This window comes from Garra rufa, chromosome 14 (genome assembly GCF_049309525.1).
Source record: "Garra rufa chromosome 14, GarRuf1.0, whole genome shotgun sequence".
NCBI lineage: Eukaryota > Metazoa > Chordata > Actinopteri > Cypriniformes > Cyprinidae > Garra > Garra rufa.
Window position 1 is genome coordinate 25015812 of NC_133374.1, and position 18405 is coordinate 25034216.

General features: G+C 42.5%; 1 protein-coding gene across 1 annotated transcript in view; it reads right to left on the bottom strand.

The window, feature by feature from the left end:
• Positions 1-283: 283 nt before the first annotated feature.
• The window catches only part of cadm1b (cell adhesion molecule 1b), a 119207-nt gene continuing 101085 nt past the window's right edge, over positions 284-18405 (bottom strand). The window contains exons 8-9 of the mRNA XM_073817346.1: positions 5541-5666; positions 284-5456 (exon numbers count right to left, since the gene is read on the bottom strand). Coding sequence (XP_073673447.1) covers positions 5338-5456; positions 5541-5666 — 245 coding nt within the window. The 3' untranslated portion in view covers positions 284-5337. The remainder of the gene's footprint in view (positions 5457-5540; positions 5667-18405) is intronic.

Genomic DNA, 18405 nt, shown 5'->3' on the forward strand with positions numbered 1-18405 from the left:
TGTTTCTGCTCAGTTTTTTCCTCATGTTTCACTTATTGTAATTAGGTTTGGCACAGAATTTCACAACATATGTTTACAGCATTGCCAAACCACGAATGTCGATGAAACGTGCTATCAGGTAATTCATCCTCAGTATGACAAATGAGACTATTTTAGCAATTAGACAGAAATCGAACACTTCTATATAAAGTGGTGTAAGTGTGCGAGCACGTCGGTGAACAACGCTAATTGGACACTTCATGAAGGATATCAGTTTCAGTAAACGTATAAAACACAGTTAAACTGCTTTTTGAACATTAATACTTCTTTTTATTAAGACAGTACTGCTCCATTTCTGTAAAAATGTCTTTTCATGGTCAAATACAAAGTGTAATCGGGAACATGTAAATAGCTTTAATTACACAGGAATACAAACTACAGAGATGAGACAAAATATCCGACAGAAAACCTATGGAAAGGATGAAGAATGGCTCTGGTGGTACAGTACAGGTTGTCTAAAAATGGAAAATGCATTGTAAATGCACGCACTAAGATTCACGTCTTAGATTTATTTTCTTTAAATAAACCTATCATCTGCTGTGACCTATCTATACAAAGTAATATGAACATTTACACAGTGCACAGCATCTGAAGTACAGATAAAACATGTCGAACATGCTTTATTCTGCATGATTTTTTTTTTGATAATAACTTAAAGTCTTTTCTTTCAGATATGGGGCATCACTTTTGCATTCTACCTGAGATGCAAAAAATGAATTCATAGACAGACCTGAGACAGGGCAGAATCAAACCTACACTGAAGGTATGTTTGTGTGTGCATGTTTTTTTTTTTTTTTCAGGTTTGGGCAGTTTTAGATCACCATTTCACTTAGGAAAGTAAATAGGAAAGTAAACATTAGAAAAAAAGGAAAGGAGTGATCTGGCTGTAGAAGTTAGTGGATCCGCTGCGGAAACCCTCACTATGTTATGTCTCTTTGTAGCCCTCACTCTTTATTTGACATGTGAAAGTTGGAAATCGCTTCATGCCATTACAATTACATTATGAAAATTGAGCAAAATGATAGAGTATACATTTATAAATGACTTTTTTTTTTATTCACATGCTTGGAATGTCAATTGGATGCACATATTTACTTTTTCTTGTTGTTGAACGTACACTACAGTTCAAAAGCTTGGGGTTGGTAAGTTTTTTTATGTTTTTAATTAAAAATAAGTCTCTTGTGTTAACAAAAGCTGCATTTATTTTAATGTGAGTCACACAATCCTTCAGGAATCATTCTAATATGCTGATTTGGTGCTTAAGAAACATTTCTTAATATTATAAATGTCGAAAAAAGTTGTGATGCTAAACATTTTTGCGCAAACCATGATATATTTTCATTTTTCAATAGGCTGTTGAAAAGAACAGCATTTATTAGCCACAATTTAATGCACTTTGTGGAATAAAAGTACTACTTTATATACAAAAATAACAAGAAATAAAATCTTTTTGACCCCAAACTTTTGAATAGTAGTGTATAACCTTGGGCCTAAAGTTTTTTTTTTTTTTTTTTTAGGGGGCATAATTAACTTTCATTCGCTTCATTCTCAATCAGTTTAGTGTTGTAGGCATTTAAACATGATATTTTTAAATAAATCTGCTGCTGTATAAAGCCACGAAATTCTGTACAACATACAATGACAATAAAAAGGAAAGATCTTTCCGTATAACCAAGTATAAAGAGTGGCATTAGCTACAAGAGCCTCGCACGAATATACCATAATTTATTAGCGATTTCAAATCTAAATAATGCTCACCTGTCAGGAATAACACTAAGAAAAAACAAACGAACGAAAAAATAACACTTGATAATACACAAATTCATGTAAACGCTATGACCAAACAATTTTGTCACAAGGATTTTACAATGTTAACCGTACTCTCACCATAACTCCAAAATGCCCCCATGTAGTTAATCACAAACAATACGCATCTGTCCAACCGTCTAGGACGCTGAACGAAGGCCAAAGATATGAAACAATGTCTGATATGAGTGTAATATTTCACCAACTATAAACTAACTCTACAATAATGTAATAATTTCACGCTCTATGCATTTATAATCGATTTATGAGTGAGGAAACGTAATACGTGTCTCTGTTAAAACTTCTCCTTGCCTGAGATAAACAGAACATTCGGGACTTTCATAAACTATTGCATTATTGTAGAGTTATTACATTCAATCTGGCATCTACACATAAGCTTGATTGAAGAGCTGCTAACCGAAACGTGTTGGAGGGCACAACTGTGAGTATGGCTTACAACATACAGGCTCCATCTATTTCATTTAGTACGAAAATTTTTTATGTCACTATGAGAAGCGCACAGAAGCACTAACAATATTCGGAGAAACTCACTGACCTCGACCTCATACTGAGCCTACTGAATGAGAACAAGCTAAAAATGAAAGCTATTTTACACTCTGATAGATATGTTGTTTCATAGAAGGGGACATCTTTGTGACGGCCTTCCTGTACAGCTGAGCCAGGAGCCGATCTGCTCTTCTTTGCTTTGGCATTTCTTTTTAATGCTTGGGCGTTAATTACAATAAATTAGTCTGTGAGTGATGCTGGTATATGGATAATGCGATACAAGCCGGAATGAATATCAACGCAAGCCGATTATAATCACATACAGTATATCGAAGGAACAATTAGGGCTGTCAATCGTTTAAAGTTTTAATCAAACTAACTACAACATATGCTGATGAATTAATCAAATTAATTCTAATTAGGCAAAGGAGGACAATATACTGTTGGTTAAATTGACATAACATTGAATATAAGTCAATCACCCGACAGTCCACAGTAAATCATTTTGAGTTTGTCTTGTCTGTTCGATAACACAGGATTTGTCATTCATGGATTGTATTCGGTCTGTGATATTTCGTTAAAATGTATTTTTTATGACTTTGAATTTTTTTCCAGATATTTCATAATATTTTGTTTAAATGCAAAATGCTAAACTTTTTTGGCACTCCACGCCATGAGCACTACATTTTAATACGCAGTTTTAATAGCTAAACTTTGAAAAACAAATCCTGACAAAAGTAAAACAGGGCAAATTTAATTATTAATCCATAAATAAATAAATTAGTTAATGCACAAATAATTATTACCAATTATTAATTTATAAACATAGTTGCATCACTTAAACTGGATTTTTTGTTGTTGTTGTTGCATGTTTCTGCATTTTGATTGCACCACATGACATTGAATTAGATTTTTCACTCCATATATTTTGGCACCTCATGACATGAGCACCATATTTTAATGTGCCATTTTAATAGCTAAACTGAAAAACAAATTTTAGCGAAAGTAAAACAAGGTAAATTGAATTATTAATCCAGAAATAAATACATTAATTAATTCATAAATATCATTACATCCTTAGGGAGTTGCATCACTTAAACTGTAAATTATTATTTTTTCTTGCATGCTTTTGCATGTTGATTGCACCGAATTTTCCTGATATTTATAAAACGTGAAGCAGTGCGACATTTTGTTGAAATGCAATTTTTTTTGGCACCTCACGCCATGAGCACCACATTTTAACGTGCCATTTTAATACCTAACTTTGTAAATCAAATCTTGACAAAAGTAAAACGGGGTAAATTTAATTATTAATCCATAAATAAATACATGACTTCTTAAATAATTATTACCAATTATTAATTCATAAATATCAATACATCTTCAGGGAGTTGCATCACTTAAACTTTAAATTATTATTTTTTTCTTGCATGTTTCTGCATGTTGATTGCACTGAATGACTTTGAATTTGATTTTTTCCCAGATATTTATAAAAAGTGAAGCAGTGTGACATTTTGTTGAAATGCTATTTTTTTTGGGCACCTCACACCGTGAGCACATATTAATGAGCCATTTTAATAGCTAAACTTTGAAAAACTAATTTTGCTGAAAGTAACGGGGTAAATTTAATTATTAATCCATGAATAAATAAATAAATAAATTCATAAATAATTATTACCAATTATTTATTCGTAAATATCATTACATCTTTGGGGAGTTGCGTCACCTAAACTGTACTTGCTGATTGCACCACATAACTTAAATTTGAATATTTTCCAGATATTTATAAACAGTAAAGCAGCCTTGGTTGATTTGGTTGAAATTCAAATTTTTTATGGCACCTCATGCCATGAGCACCACATTTTAATGCACCGTTATAATAGCTGAGCTTTGAAAAAAAAAAGTAAATTTAACTATAATCCATAAATACATATATTAATTAATTCATAAATAATTATTACTAATTATTCATAAATATAATTTCATTTTTAGGGCGTTGTATCACTTAGTGTAAACTGTTATTATAATTTTTTTGCATGTTTTTGCATGTTGATTGCACTGAATTACTTTTTTCCCCAGATAATTATAAACAGTGAAGCAGCTTAGATTTTTTTCTAATAAAAATGAAAAGATTGTGTCTAATAATAATAATAAAATATTATTTTGAATAAATAAGTAGATTGACAAAAAATGTGTAATGTAATGACAAAATTTACATATGGATCGGGGCGTTATTGACTTTAAATGTGTGATTTTTTTAAATATTTAATGGCATCGAAGAAATGTGTTCAATTGACAGCCCTAATATCAACACAAGCCGATTATAATCACATACAGTATACCTAATAAATAATGCAACAACACATTACTGCTGCTGAATGTTGTTGGTCACAACAAAATAGGTTTCTGTCTTCTCTAAGTCATTCTCTGAGGGACTAAGGAGAGCAACAGGCAATTTGCCAAATAAATTACTTGGAATCAATCCATGAAAACAACCCAAGCGATCGTTCTGTGACCGAATCGTACATCGAAACTTTGTGTGTGGCTTTCTTTCAGACCTGCAGACAGAACGGCGTGAGATAAAGAGAGCGCGTGAAGATGTGCTGGCAATTAAAACCAAAATGAAACGAAAACAAAACAACCGTGGGTTCGAAACCGTTCGAGAGACAGTAGCTTGTGGGTGTCCTGATGAAAGTGGGAACTTCAGTAAGAACAGAACAAGGCACAAAATTCTTAGCAAATGTTTAAACTGAACAAAACCGGCCCCAGCAGGAGGTGTTGGATGGTGAAGCGGTCTAAAATTGAGCTCTCCTAGTGCTCTGCCATCCCACACCCCGTCCGTCTCGATGGCAGCACCTTCTCCTCACCGTCTCTTCAGCTGCACAGGTGTGAATCCTGCCTGATTGAATCCCACAACCCCTACCTCCCAACCCAGCAGTCCACAGTTTGCTGTTCAGCACAGGAAGCTAGCAGGTCTAGTCAGAGTTAAATGTAGTACTCCTTCTTGTCATCCGAATTGTTGTGTCCACCCTCTGCGTTGATGATGGCAGTGTCGGCATCCGCGGCGTCGTCCGCTCCTTTGGCTTCGTGGGTAAAGTAGGTACCTTAAAACAGGAATGTTTGTCATTTCCACAGATAAAAAACAACCCAAAATCAAGCCGAAGGCAGAATCGTGGCTTTTGATTTACCTTTGTGTCTTGCGAAATATCGTCCGAGAACAATCAGGAGACAAAGCATGGCGAACACAACCACCGCGACGATGCCTCCAATGACGGCGTGATCAATTTTCTGTGGCGCTCCATCTGCTCTTGAATCTGCGTCAAAGAGAAACACAAATGCAAAGAAATTAAGGTACCAATTCTCTGCCAAAGGATGCTATTCTGCTTTGAATATATATTCAGAGTCATCTTAATTCAATTCAACACATTCCTGATGGCACCAAAAATGTGATCTTTAGACTAAAAACACCTCTCGGTGAGTCTGACAGACGGTTTTCACATACTCTGTTTGTGACATTTCCTGTAAATGTGTAAATAGCATGACAAAGACTAGCACGTACTCAAACACAGTTTGTTTGGTTTGATCCTGAAACATCAGCTGTCTGAGCCAACACCGACACTGGGGAGATAAAGTTGCCAGCCTATGCTGGGTTGAAAATAAAATAAATCATAGAGAGCATACACACGTTAAAATGGGTAGAAGAGAGAATACAAATTCTACCAATCACTGTGGTAAAACACCCACTGTGCATTTATAAAGACTGGCTATTTTGCTTACCATGGCTGCATTTGTTTGATCAAAAATACAGTAAAAACAGTCATATTGTGAAATATTATTGTAATTTAAAACAGACGTTTTCTTCAAAATGTAAATACATGTCCCAGTCACATTTTCTTGGTTAAACATTAATAACACTATCAGAAAAAAAATGGATATAACAATGTAATCAAAACTCTATTTATGAAAGCCAAGTATGATTCTTATCAAGTTAGTGTTTTTAAGCATTTTACATTTATTCCAAAATAACTCAAGGCAGGAACAGTTTAAACAATATATTTTATTATTACTTATGTTCAGCTATTCCTTTTAATAGTTAACTTATTTTTACATTTTTTGGATCATCAGTCATCAAAGCTTGGTAAACATAGGTCACTGAGATTTACTTTCGATTTTACCAAGCTGTTTACGCACTAAAAACTCCCACAGATCATGATTTAAGGCCATTTTAAGTTTTGACGTAGTGCTATCTATAAGTGTGAGTTGTTTACTTTCTTTTTAAAATTAGTCTTCCCATTAACGGCATTATATTGTTTATTAAGACTGATTTACGAAAGCGGAACATGAACACAAGAGGTGGGATTTATCGCATGAAATAACCACAGCTGATCATAACAGTCATATCCAATCAAATCATGTTTGAGGCACTGCCTCCTCTCATGTGACTTTCCCCCATTTATTCTCAATTACCCCTCACCAAACCCACCGCACACTTTAGGGAGTCTGTTAAAACTCAACGGGCTCAGGAGAGGCGAGAGACATGGGGACTCTAGCTGTAACTTTACCTGCTGGTGTCACTGTTGGATATTTAGAGAAATTAGTGATTTATAGACTTTTTTATGCTATATTTTGTAATATTGGCGTTGTTTTATTTTTAAACTAAATTTTTTTCTCACCCATTATTTTGGCACTGCCTCCCTTGCCTCCTCAATCAATCAATCAATAAGTTTTCTAACTGACAGATATTTGAATAATAGCATATATAAAGATATACAATATATTGGTACCGTATTATTTACAAGCCAACATTAGAGATTTTTAAAATTATATTATGGTATTAGTCCATTGGCAATCTCAAAATGAATATAGCTGCAAGCAAAGATTACCGCGGTTCAAGCGCAGTAAGGCATTTAAGCACATATGAAAAAGACATTATTTAGCAAGCCTGTAATCACCTAAATCAATGATTTAAAAAAATATATATTTTTTTTACATTTTTGGCAAATCCAGGAAATTTACCATAGAAATATTATGTTTTGTAACGTTTATGACCAGCTGTGGTCCGATCTCCCCAAAACTTTGCATGCTTGTTTAGAATCAGCTGTCAGCTGAATCAGGTTTTGAGATTTCCTTTAGGCTTTATAGGATTTTGGCTAAATTTGGACAGGCCCCTTTACTAAACAACCCCGTTATAGCTTCCCAAAGGGTAAGGCTAAGTTTACGTCTCGTCAAAAACTGAAAAGTTTCTTCCTTCTGTTTTTAAAAAGTTTCATGTATACATAACAACATTTTCAAAATGATTTGCATCTACACATATCCACGAAAACTGCCAAAAACGATGTATTATGTATTTCAGGCCAGTAGTTGGCACATTGCTTTTTCGCAATTGCCTTTAAAATCGACACGTACTACTCTTGTCTACATATCTAACGAACTACACACATGCATGACGTCACCGTTTTCAAAGATTCACATATTGGGTGTTTACACAGAAACGATAGTGGTGCTGTTTTCAAAAACGTTTTTCAAATTATGCGTTTTCAGTCCCCAAAACGCTGTTTTTTCCTAGATTAAGCAAAAAGTCTAGTACTAGTTTGCAAAAGTAGTTTTTTTTTACATCTTCTCAATCATTAAACAAACGATTTGATTGGCAGCAGTGGTTCTAGATGCAAAGTTGTCCAGAATGAAGAGTTCTATCATATGATACAAATATCGCCCTTGAAAAATGCAATATCGCTCCCACAGTGGTCGATTTCTTTAAAATTTCTCACAGACTTAGGCCCACTAAGTTTCGTTCGATCAGCCTCCGTTAACCTTGTCTAATAGGTTCTCGAGTTTTTTGGAGATATGCAAATGTCCTTATAAACACTTGTGGCACTTTGGACCAAGACATGGAGCATGAATTTTCATGTTGATAGGACAAATGGTTGCATAGGTATAGCCATTTTTTCTTATTCTTATAGCATCACCAAGTGGCCAAGCTCCAATTTGTGTCCTGTAAGTTCAGATTTAGCTTTTACAGAAGTTTTTTGAGTTTGGAGAAGACATCTCATTCCGTTCAGGAGTTACAGACATTTTATTTAAAGTGGCCCTGCCCCTTTCGAATGTTTTGGCGCCCCTTTGTGATGGATAGTCTAAAGTTAAACTTTTTTTTGATAATTATTGATAATCACTCTCCAGAGAATGTTTCTGCACTGGTTTGGTTCTGATTAGGAAAAAAACCTAGGACTAGTTTGCAAAAATCCAAACTACCCAAAAATTTCGCCAATCTGAGGCATGCGTTTTGTCTGGTGTGAGTCAAGAATTCCAATGACATAAGACATGAGCCTGTGACTGACGGTTTATTTTGTACTTTTGATCACTGTAGCGCCCCCGTCAGGCCGATTAGGGTGAGCCTTGGTGATGTTGACGGTGGTGTAAGTACTACCATCCCTCCAAGTTACAAGTCTCTATGACTTACGGTTTGGTCTGCAGGATCAGTTTTAAGTGGGGATTTCTGATCCTTGGCCATTTTTAAAATTATAATAGGGTTTTAGCGCTATGCGATTGAACCCCTAAATATCAATTTTTGATACTGTACATTAATGTTGTGATTCCTAAATTAATCTGAGTCATTTATAATGACTTTCAGCATATGTCATTTATTTAGACAATTTACTAGTGCATTTCTCCATTTAAGTATGTAGCAAATTACTGTTATTTTAGAATTTGGTGCAGTGGCTCATATGGCTGAACACATGCTTTTTTTTTACAAGAGCTTTGTAAGAGAACAGACAGAAAATAAACCCTGCACACATTCTAATTACACATTAAGTTTCCTGATGAAGTGCCTAGCAACCAAACCGCGAGAAAGAATGTAGACCTGAGAGCAAGGACTGAAAGTGCCTCAACAGAACCCAGCCTGTATATTCTCCCTCAATATTACTCATTCAGTTTTGTAATCAATAGCCTTTCATCAGGCATACGAGTGATAGATGCTGCCCTTTTCCATTTTCAGAATCAACACAAGCTAAAGCTTCATTGACCACCCTACTGTTTTTCATCAAACCGCATCTGATCCACAAGCAGCGTTTCTTTGGATTTAATAAGAACATGTATGGCTCTATCTAATTAGCGTACCTAAATGACTGAATACACGTCAATGCCGACGCCGGTGTGAAAACAAGATCTTTTGATAAACCCGTTTCTGCCTGCAGCAAGCCAACAGATCCAGCCTGGCAGGATGACACAGTCTACTAAGATGCCGCTTTGATATGAGCCACAGAGGTTTCTGCATTGATATAGGACAGGGAAGCCCTGCATTGCATCATGTTGCACCAGAGGCACCTCTCATGGCTCTGGCAGCCTGTTCCCAGTGCTAATTAGCATGAGACTAGAAATGAACACAGCGGAGAGGAGCACTGTCACATTCCATTCTCTCCGCAGTGCCGCCCCCTCCCGCTCTCCGCCGGCCCGGTTCCGCCCCTCCTCCCCCTCCTGCCTCCTGCTTGACACCAGCAGATAAATTAGCTGTCCATGGGCACGGATATCTTAGCCTGCGAGAGGAAATTTCGGGGGGAACACAGTTTTCGGTGACTATAACGTACACGTGTTATGGAAAGCTTGTGTGTTAGCATTTAAGGCGAGACAACATTGTTTTTTTGCATGCACTGGTCAGTTTTAAGATTTAGGGCTATTTGGCTTTTTATAATGTGTTTATTCAGACTAGCGGAAAGAAAATATGCAAAATACACTTCATCTGCAGATTTCAGTTACAATATATATCTTTAAAGGATATTTTCTCAAAATGAGTTTTTGAGAAATCTCTCTACTTTAGAAACACTCAGATACACCAAACTGGTTACAGGTTTATTCCCATTTATATTCTGAAGGTTTTGACAGAGGGGTTTGTTTATATATAATTTTCCCTGACTACAACATTTTATTCCTAAAAACATGGTGAAAATGATTTTCCCCCCCAACAGACCTTATTTTCTGATTTCTGTTATAAAAATCCCTTATGTAAACACATTTGACTTTAGTATGTCAACAAAATGTAACAAGAATTTTGAACCTGGCTTTACTTGATGTTCAGATTTCCATTCTGTATATAAATTAGTACATATTTAATTACATGCCTCATTTGCATATTTAAACAACATTTTAGGAAAAAAAGATTTTTGCAATATTGTTTTCCTATTTTTTTTTCCATGTAATTAATCAGCCTAGAAACTATGGTGATATATATTATTTTATTTTAGTTCTGGTCCTCGAATCTGATTGGCTGATAAGAGTGATATTAGAGTGATTTCAGAGTTTGTAATCGTATCACTCAGTTTGCGGTACTTCTTACAGCGAGTGTCATGGCAGACGCCCCAAATCTAGTATTATTTTATAAATATTATTGTTTTTGTGTCACGGAATGTAGTTTTTTAGTTTTAGTTTTCAGGCGAGAATGTACATGTTTATAGTTAAAAACTAATGGTAGTCTTTGGTCTCATTGATCTATTATATGTTCCAAAGAAGATAGTTTTGGCAAAGTCTCAAGTTTTTGTAAATTAAATGCTGTATATCAGAGCGCTGCCTTGTACTTTTGTCTGAATTGCCTAGCAACTTTTATGATGGCTGTTGTTGTTGTTTATTAAACACTATTATTCAATAAATAATATTTTATATAAATAATATTTTATTTAATAATAGTGTTTAGTATTGAGAAATGGTGCGTTACATTGTTCCCCCATTAGATGGTGACACTTTTTATGAGTCAGCAGTAAAGACTTTTACTTTGAAAAGTTAACGCTATAATTGGAAGTTATTTTCAGTTCAATAACAGCTTGATGCAGTTAACAAATTCACTGAGCAGAAAAATCACCCTTAACAGATAAAAGGATATTAATGTTACGACAAAGATACCGCTTTCCTCAGCAGATATTCAAACTAATGTTTATTGTGAATATGAAACCGATCTGAAGAATGATTGCTGTATCAGATGCAGGTAATCACACTCGCCCAGTCCATCCTCTCATAATACTCTACCTTACGTGATACAGTGAACTTTTAATACAGTAATACAATAAACTTTTAATGAAGCAACTCAACATTCCTTCGTTACTAGTTCTAAAGTGATGTTTTCAATTATTAACGGAGGCTTGGGCTCAGCTGTTAAACTGTCAACTTTGAATCTGTGGTGGAAGGAAGTAATTCTGCACAAAAGATGGCTTTTAAATACACTTTTTTAATGTAATTTCACACTCGTGCCATAAACTGTAGAGCCCAGCGTCAGCGCGACGGCAGGGGAATGTAACGTCTCCGTTCCCTCCTTCAGGGAACGAGGGTTACCTTCGTAACCTAGACGTTCCCCTTCAGTCGAATCACTTCGACGTTACATTGGGAACTTAGACCCATGGAAAAAGCCACGACCCTGACGCCGCGTTACGCACAACGCCACGTGCCGGCAGGTCTTCCCAGATGTGTCCGCAGGCGGTCATTGTAACGTAACCTTCCTAACGCCCTGAGGCCCAATAGGGGGGCCTTTCCAGGGATGCCAGTTGTACTGAAGCATGGGTTGGGGGGACGGAGCACATGAAATTTTTACATGTGGAAATGAGAATAATTCAATATATCCATAAAGGTTCTTAGGGATACACAAGGGAAACAGCGGTCTCCTCCGCTGGAAATATTGAAAAGTATAGCCACAACCTGAGGGGCGAAGGAGACCCAGGCAGGATCACAGTCAAGGACTACTCCGCGTCTAGCCCTGACTGCGGGGCATGGAGGACCCAGGGTTCACCGCACGGATCCACGTGGGAATGGCGCAGCAAGCCGACACCAGCCGTCCTCCTGCTCGCCTGAAGTCTTATGTTAAGACACGGGAGGATACGGCCTCTACGCGGAGGTTGTAGAACCTAGCGAAGGTATTAGGTGTCGCCCAGCCCGTAGCTCTACAGATATCTGCTAGTGAGGCGCCATGAGCCAACGCGTAGGATGAAGCAACACTCCTAATGGAGTGGGCATGAACACCTAAGGGGCATGGCTCTCCCTGGTATAGATAAGACAGGGAGATGGCATCTACCACCCAACGGGCCAACCTCTGTTTGGAGACAGCATTCCCTTTCTGCTGACCTCCGAAGCAGACAAAGAGCCGAGTACGGTCTACGTATAAGCGCAGAGCACGAACAGGGCAGAGCAGCGCAAAAGCTGGGTCTGCCTCCTCCAGGGGCAGAGCTTGCAGGTTCACCGCCTGATCGCGGAAGGGCGTGGTGGGAACCTTGGGCACATAACCGGGCCGGGGTCTCAGGATGACGTGAGAATCTCCGGGGCCGAACTCAAGGCACGTTTCGCTGACAGAGAAGGCTTGTAGGTCCCCTACCCTCTTGATGAAGGCCAGGGCAGTCAGGAGCGCTGTCTTGAGAGACAGAAGTTTCAGCTCAACTGATGCAAGTGGCTCAAAGGGGGGCTGCGGAGGGCGATGGAGAGGTCCCAAGAGGGTACGAGGCGCGGTCTGGGAGGGTTAATCCTCCTCGTGCCCTGCAGGAACCTCACGATGAGTTGGTGCTTACCCAGGGATGATCCATCTACTGCATCATGGTACGCTGCAATGGCAGCAACGTACACTTTGAGAGTCGAAGGGGACAGCCTGCGCTCCAACTTCTCTTGCAGGAAGGGAAGCACTACTGCAATCGTGCATCTCTGTGGATCCTCTCAGCGAGGAGCACCAGTCAGCAATTAGACCCCATCTCAGTGCGTAAGCCTGCCTGGTAGAGGGAGCTCGGGACTGAGTGATAGTTTCTATCACGGCCTGTGGAAGGCCGGAGAGGTCTACGGTGCCAATCCGTGCCCTTGCAGGGAGGGACTGCCGCGAGGGAACGATTACTAATACCTAAGTCCGGGTGGGCCACTCTCGTAGCGCAACCAACAAGACTTACTCCTCGTCCTCCCTGGACTTGCACAGTGTCCGTGCAAGGAGGCTCGCTGGGGGAAGGGCGTACTTGGGCCCCGGAGGTCAGCTGTGTGCCAGTGTTACTCTGAAAAGAGGCAGCTGGCAATGGGAGGAATCGGGAGGGCGAGCAGGTGTGGCTGGGCCTTGCCGATATAACTCCAACTAGCTGCGTCGCGGGGTGGAGTCGCCATTCTGCAGGGTGGGTGGACTGCTGTGAGAGCCGATAGGCTGCACGGTTGAGATTTCCTGGCTTCAAGTGAATGGCAAGCAGCAAAATCTGCCACGTTTAGACTCCGTGGGAGCAGACGGTGGACGAGCTGTAAGCCTCTGTCGTACATGGCATCCTAACCCGTGGTAGGCCACGGGCTGACTTGTCTGCAATACTGCGGGAAAACGCCAGTCCGGAGTGAGCCGAGGTGCCATGCCCATCATGGGACTTGATCGTGCTGAAGCGGTCTCACATGGAACAAGCTTAGTGGCAAAGCGGCTAGAGCTGTCATGTGCCCCAGGAGCCTCTGTGTTTTGAGAGGGACCGCTGTATTGTGCCTGATTAACTCAGGGACTACAGCACTGACTGCGCGCTCTTGGTAGTAAGGCGGGCCGTCTTGTGGACCAAGTCGGGCTCCCGACCGAGGAAAGGGATCTTCCCTCGGTTGGCCTGAAGGACCAGATGGCAGGGGTGCCGAAGCACCAGGCCCCTGTATTCGCACAACCGAACTCACGAGTGGGCCGGAAAGCACCAGTCGAAGAGACGGTTGGAGACGCGAATTCCTGTCTGCCGAAGAGGGGACAGGGGAGCTCCCGTGGCCTAAAGAAGGCAGGGAGGAGGGGACTGGCCAAATGGAAGCACCTCGCACTGAAGCGCTCGATCCCTGGAGCAGACCGCAGAAGGGGTGTGCGTCGGGGAAAGATCGAGACGCGACAGCGGGTGCCCTTCAGGCAGATGGCTGCAACCCAGCCCTGGAGACGGAAACATACTTGTATGTGCTTCGTTGTGAGCATCTGTGCCGACAGCCTGAGAAGGGACCGGGACAGAGCTCCATCCAGGATGGGTGTTAACCCACCGCTCTTTTTGGGCACGATGAAGTAGGGACTGTAGAACCCTGACTTCATCTCGGCTGGAGGGACTGGCTCGATTGCGTCCTTCGCCAGTAGGACTGCAACCTCCGCACGCAGGACAGCGGCATGCGTGTCCAAACGGACAGTAGTGGAAAGGACGCCTCTGTACCTGGGCGGATGCCTGGCGAACTGAATCGCATAGCCGAGACGTACCGTCCGTATCAACCACCGCGAGGGGCTGGGAAGCTGAAACCAAGCCTCCAGCTGGCTCGCTAGCAGTATCAAGGGAACGTTGACCAACGTGACCGCGGTGGGGCAGCCTGGGGGGGGAAGGGGAAGGGGACTGATCCCAGAAGGATGAACGTCCTGGAGAAAAGTCAGGCTGCGTGAAGCAGCGCTTACCTTCTTCCCTGGTTCCCGCGCTGGCGGCATCTGGTCCCGAGTCTGGTTCCGAGGAGTGGAAGTGCTGCTCAGGAAGGAAACTCGGGGCCGGGGCCCCGGAGGTGAGAAAGTCAGCTCTTTCTGTGATTTCAAATGAACGGCTAACTCCTGCCCTCCAGCGGAAGTGCCAACAGAGCAGCTTTCTCCACCTCCGGGGTGCTCGCATCAGGGACGCTTCGAAGCTCGCCTGCGAGAGTCTTCCCTCGCAGGACCCTGAGAGGCGAGCGGCGTCCCTCTCCCACGGGCAGCTCGACGTCGGGCTGCGAGTCCTGGATCGTGTGGCTCAGCAGGGGACGGAGCTGGTTTGGAGCCGCGGGGGGATGCCCTCGGCGACGGGCAGGCGGAGGCGGGGGCCCAGGCGGTGGAATGGTAACTTCGCGGCGGGGCAGGATATGTTGGATGGCCTCCGTCTGCCTCTGAACCGTGGAGAACTGCTGAGCGAGATCCTCCACGGTGTCGCCGAATAGGCCGCTCTGGGAGACGGGAGAGTCGAGAAAGCGAACTTTGTCGGCCTCCGCCATCTGGGCCAGAGTCAGCCATAGGTGGCGTTCCTGGACCACGCAGGTGGACATCACCTGACCAAGGGAACGCGCTGCGAACTTGGTGGCCCAAAGGGCGAAGTCAGTGGCGGCGCGGAGTTCTTCAAATACCCCCTGGTCAGGATCACTCTCGTGCAGGTCTTTAAGTGCCTGCGCCTGGTACACTTGCAGTACTTGCATGTCCAGTGGCGTGGAAGGCCCGGCCCGTGAGGGCGGAAGAAAATCCACACGCCCTGAAAGGGAGGCCAGGGTGTGAGAGTGGCGAGGGGAGAGGAGCTGGAGCGCGCTCCAAATGAATAAGGAGCGCACCACGATTTTGTCAGCTCCTCATGCATCTCCGGGAAGAACGGGACCGGGGGGGAGCGCGGCGCTGCCGCCGGTGCCCCCCCAGGAACCAATCATCCAGCCTAGAAGGACCGGCCGGAGGCTCTTGGGGAACCTCCAGACCGATCCCCCTGGCTGCCCGGAGAAGCATAGCCGACAGTTCGACATCAACCTCCGGAGGGGCAGCGACCACGGGTGGGCGTTGCGCCGCGGGAAGAGATGTGTCACCGTCTGACTCTCCCTCTGATGCTGTGACAGACATCTCATCCTCTGCAAGAGCACCGAAGGAGACGCTCGGCCCGCCAGGCGGGGAAGCGTACTGCTGCAGAAACTCAACGGGACCACGCTGAGACAGAGAAGTCCGCTGGGCTTTTTGAGCCGGCGGAACGTTCTCTACCATAATTTGAATGTCCCCCCCGGGCCTCACCGCGGTGGCCGAAGCGCATTGGCGGCTCAACGGCTGACCGCGGGAGGGAGGCGGGGGAGCCGGCTCGCGAACGAGCGGCGGGACTTCAGTGTGGCCATGGTCATGCTTTCACAGTGTGGGCATGAACCATTCATGAACACTGCCCCAGCGTGCTCAAAACCTAAACACATGAGGCAGCGTTCATGTCCGTCTGCTGAGGAGAGGAAACTACCACACCCAGAAATGCGCAGCCGAAAAGACATTCTGAAAAGAATGAAGAACTCTTCTGAAGAACTCTGAAGAACTCTTCTTCTTTGTAGTAGCAGTCAAGAGGACTGAGGCTCGAACCATTGGCTCTGAAGCAAAAAGTCTGACTGAGTGGTGCACGTCCACTCGCCAATTTTCAATTGGCCTTTTTAATAAGGCTCAGAGATGATTGGTCTCTCAAGCGAGATCCCAATGTAACGTCGAAGTGATTCGACTGAAGGGGAACCAGCACTCTCTTCACCCTCAATACCACGACTGAGGTGAGTCCCTTGAGCAAGGCACCGTACCCCCAACTAATGGCTGCCCACTGCTCCGGGTGTGTGTTCACTACTGTGTGTGTGCACTTGGATGGGTTAAATGCAGAGCACAAATTCCTAGTATGGGTCACCATACTTGGCCTCACTTCACTTCACCTCCTTTTATATCGACACGCTGTGATTACAGCACTCGGCCTGCTTTGTTATAAACAAATATGTCTGTGAATTTCGAATGGAGTGTTTCACCTAAGAAACTGTTATTATGAATTATGGACTGGTATTTTGTCCAGAAGTAACAGGCCATGATAAAATATTGTTTATTGTTTGGACTTTCATTCTGACGGCACCCATTCAGTGCAGAGGATCCATTGGTGAGCAAGAGATGTAATGCTAAATTTATCCAAATCTGTTCCTATGAACAGACTCATCTACATCATCTATGGCTTGAGGGTTTTACAGCAAATGTTCATTTTTGGATGAACTGTTCCTTTAAGATGTGACCTTCCGACCCAAGCTGCCATTTCATAATGTGTATTTTGGACTTGGGAACCCTGGATCCAAACGTGACTGCGTTAAATGGCACGTGGAGGGCTTTACAAACCGGGCTCGTGTTAAGCAGGCGGTGTGATACGAGTGGGATTTATTGGGAAATAAAGAGGACTTTTTCCTGATTTACAGCCGGGTGAGGCGGGGGGAAGACTTATGCACTGCTGCAGGGCCAGAGAGCTCATGTTTTATGAGTCTCATTCTGCATCTGTGCTGAAGTGACTAATTAAACTGCAGGCCACTGTCATTGCAGCAGCTGCGGACCAAAGTGGAGCGCTCGTGAGGGGCAAAGACATGAGAATATGAGGCTTACGCGTGACCGGCCGATATAGCGTGCTAGTCTTATAGCCTTTCTGTCAATTTCTGACTAAAAGGCACTTCAAAAAGTAATCAGGGAAATCTTCAGGAACAGAGCTCGCAAATCTGTTCGCCGACCCACTTTTATTGGATTTTTAAATCTAGATTCGAGTTTCCGCACAGGTCATTCCCTGGAGTTTCGTCTCGGGGCTACGAGAGAAAGCCACACTGATGAAATGAAAACGGAGATTTCTTTTTAAACAAATCACAGCTCACCCAAGGACACCTAGGCGAAACAATGTGGCTAAGAAACGTAAATCACACGGCATTTGACTGAGGCACTGAACGACAGATTTTCTGCCGGTGAGAAGATTTAGAAAGAAAAAACATTAAGCAGAGGTTGAACATGAACTCATTCGGATCCGGGCGAGAAAGGACCACGGTTCTGGGGTACAAAGGGAGACCTTTCCAAACAAAGATTGGACCTTGAGCATGTGGAGCCTTTGAAGCATGTTTTCCTGATAGAGTCTCTAAATTGAGCTCGCAGGCCACAAGGGTGACAAAGACATTTGCTACTATCTGCGACTCTCTGTGAGTTAAATCACATTCACATAGTGAAGTCAGCGAATGCAAAGCGCTGCCAAAATATGCTCTAAAAGCAGCCCGCTACATGCCACAAAGCATATGGCTGGTGACATTTTTCCCCTGAATTGTGTAGATGGAATGATAAATATGCCAAGAGTCCGGAGCAGACGTCTACAGTGTGTCGGTGAGAGGCCTTTTCATATCAAACTTGCAGGCATTCAGCTTTTTTTCTGAGCGACTTGCTCCACGCAACTGGCTCGGTTTGTAATCACAAGGAAACATTAGTCGACTTCAAATAATAATTCATTTCCTTTGCACCGCAATCAAAGCGGAAAACTCTTGATCGGAGAGAAAGCCGCTTCCGTGCCTTCCCTTCCCTAAACCGCTCAAACGGAGCGCGTCCTTTACGTCGGAAAA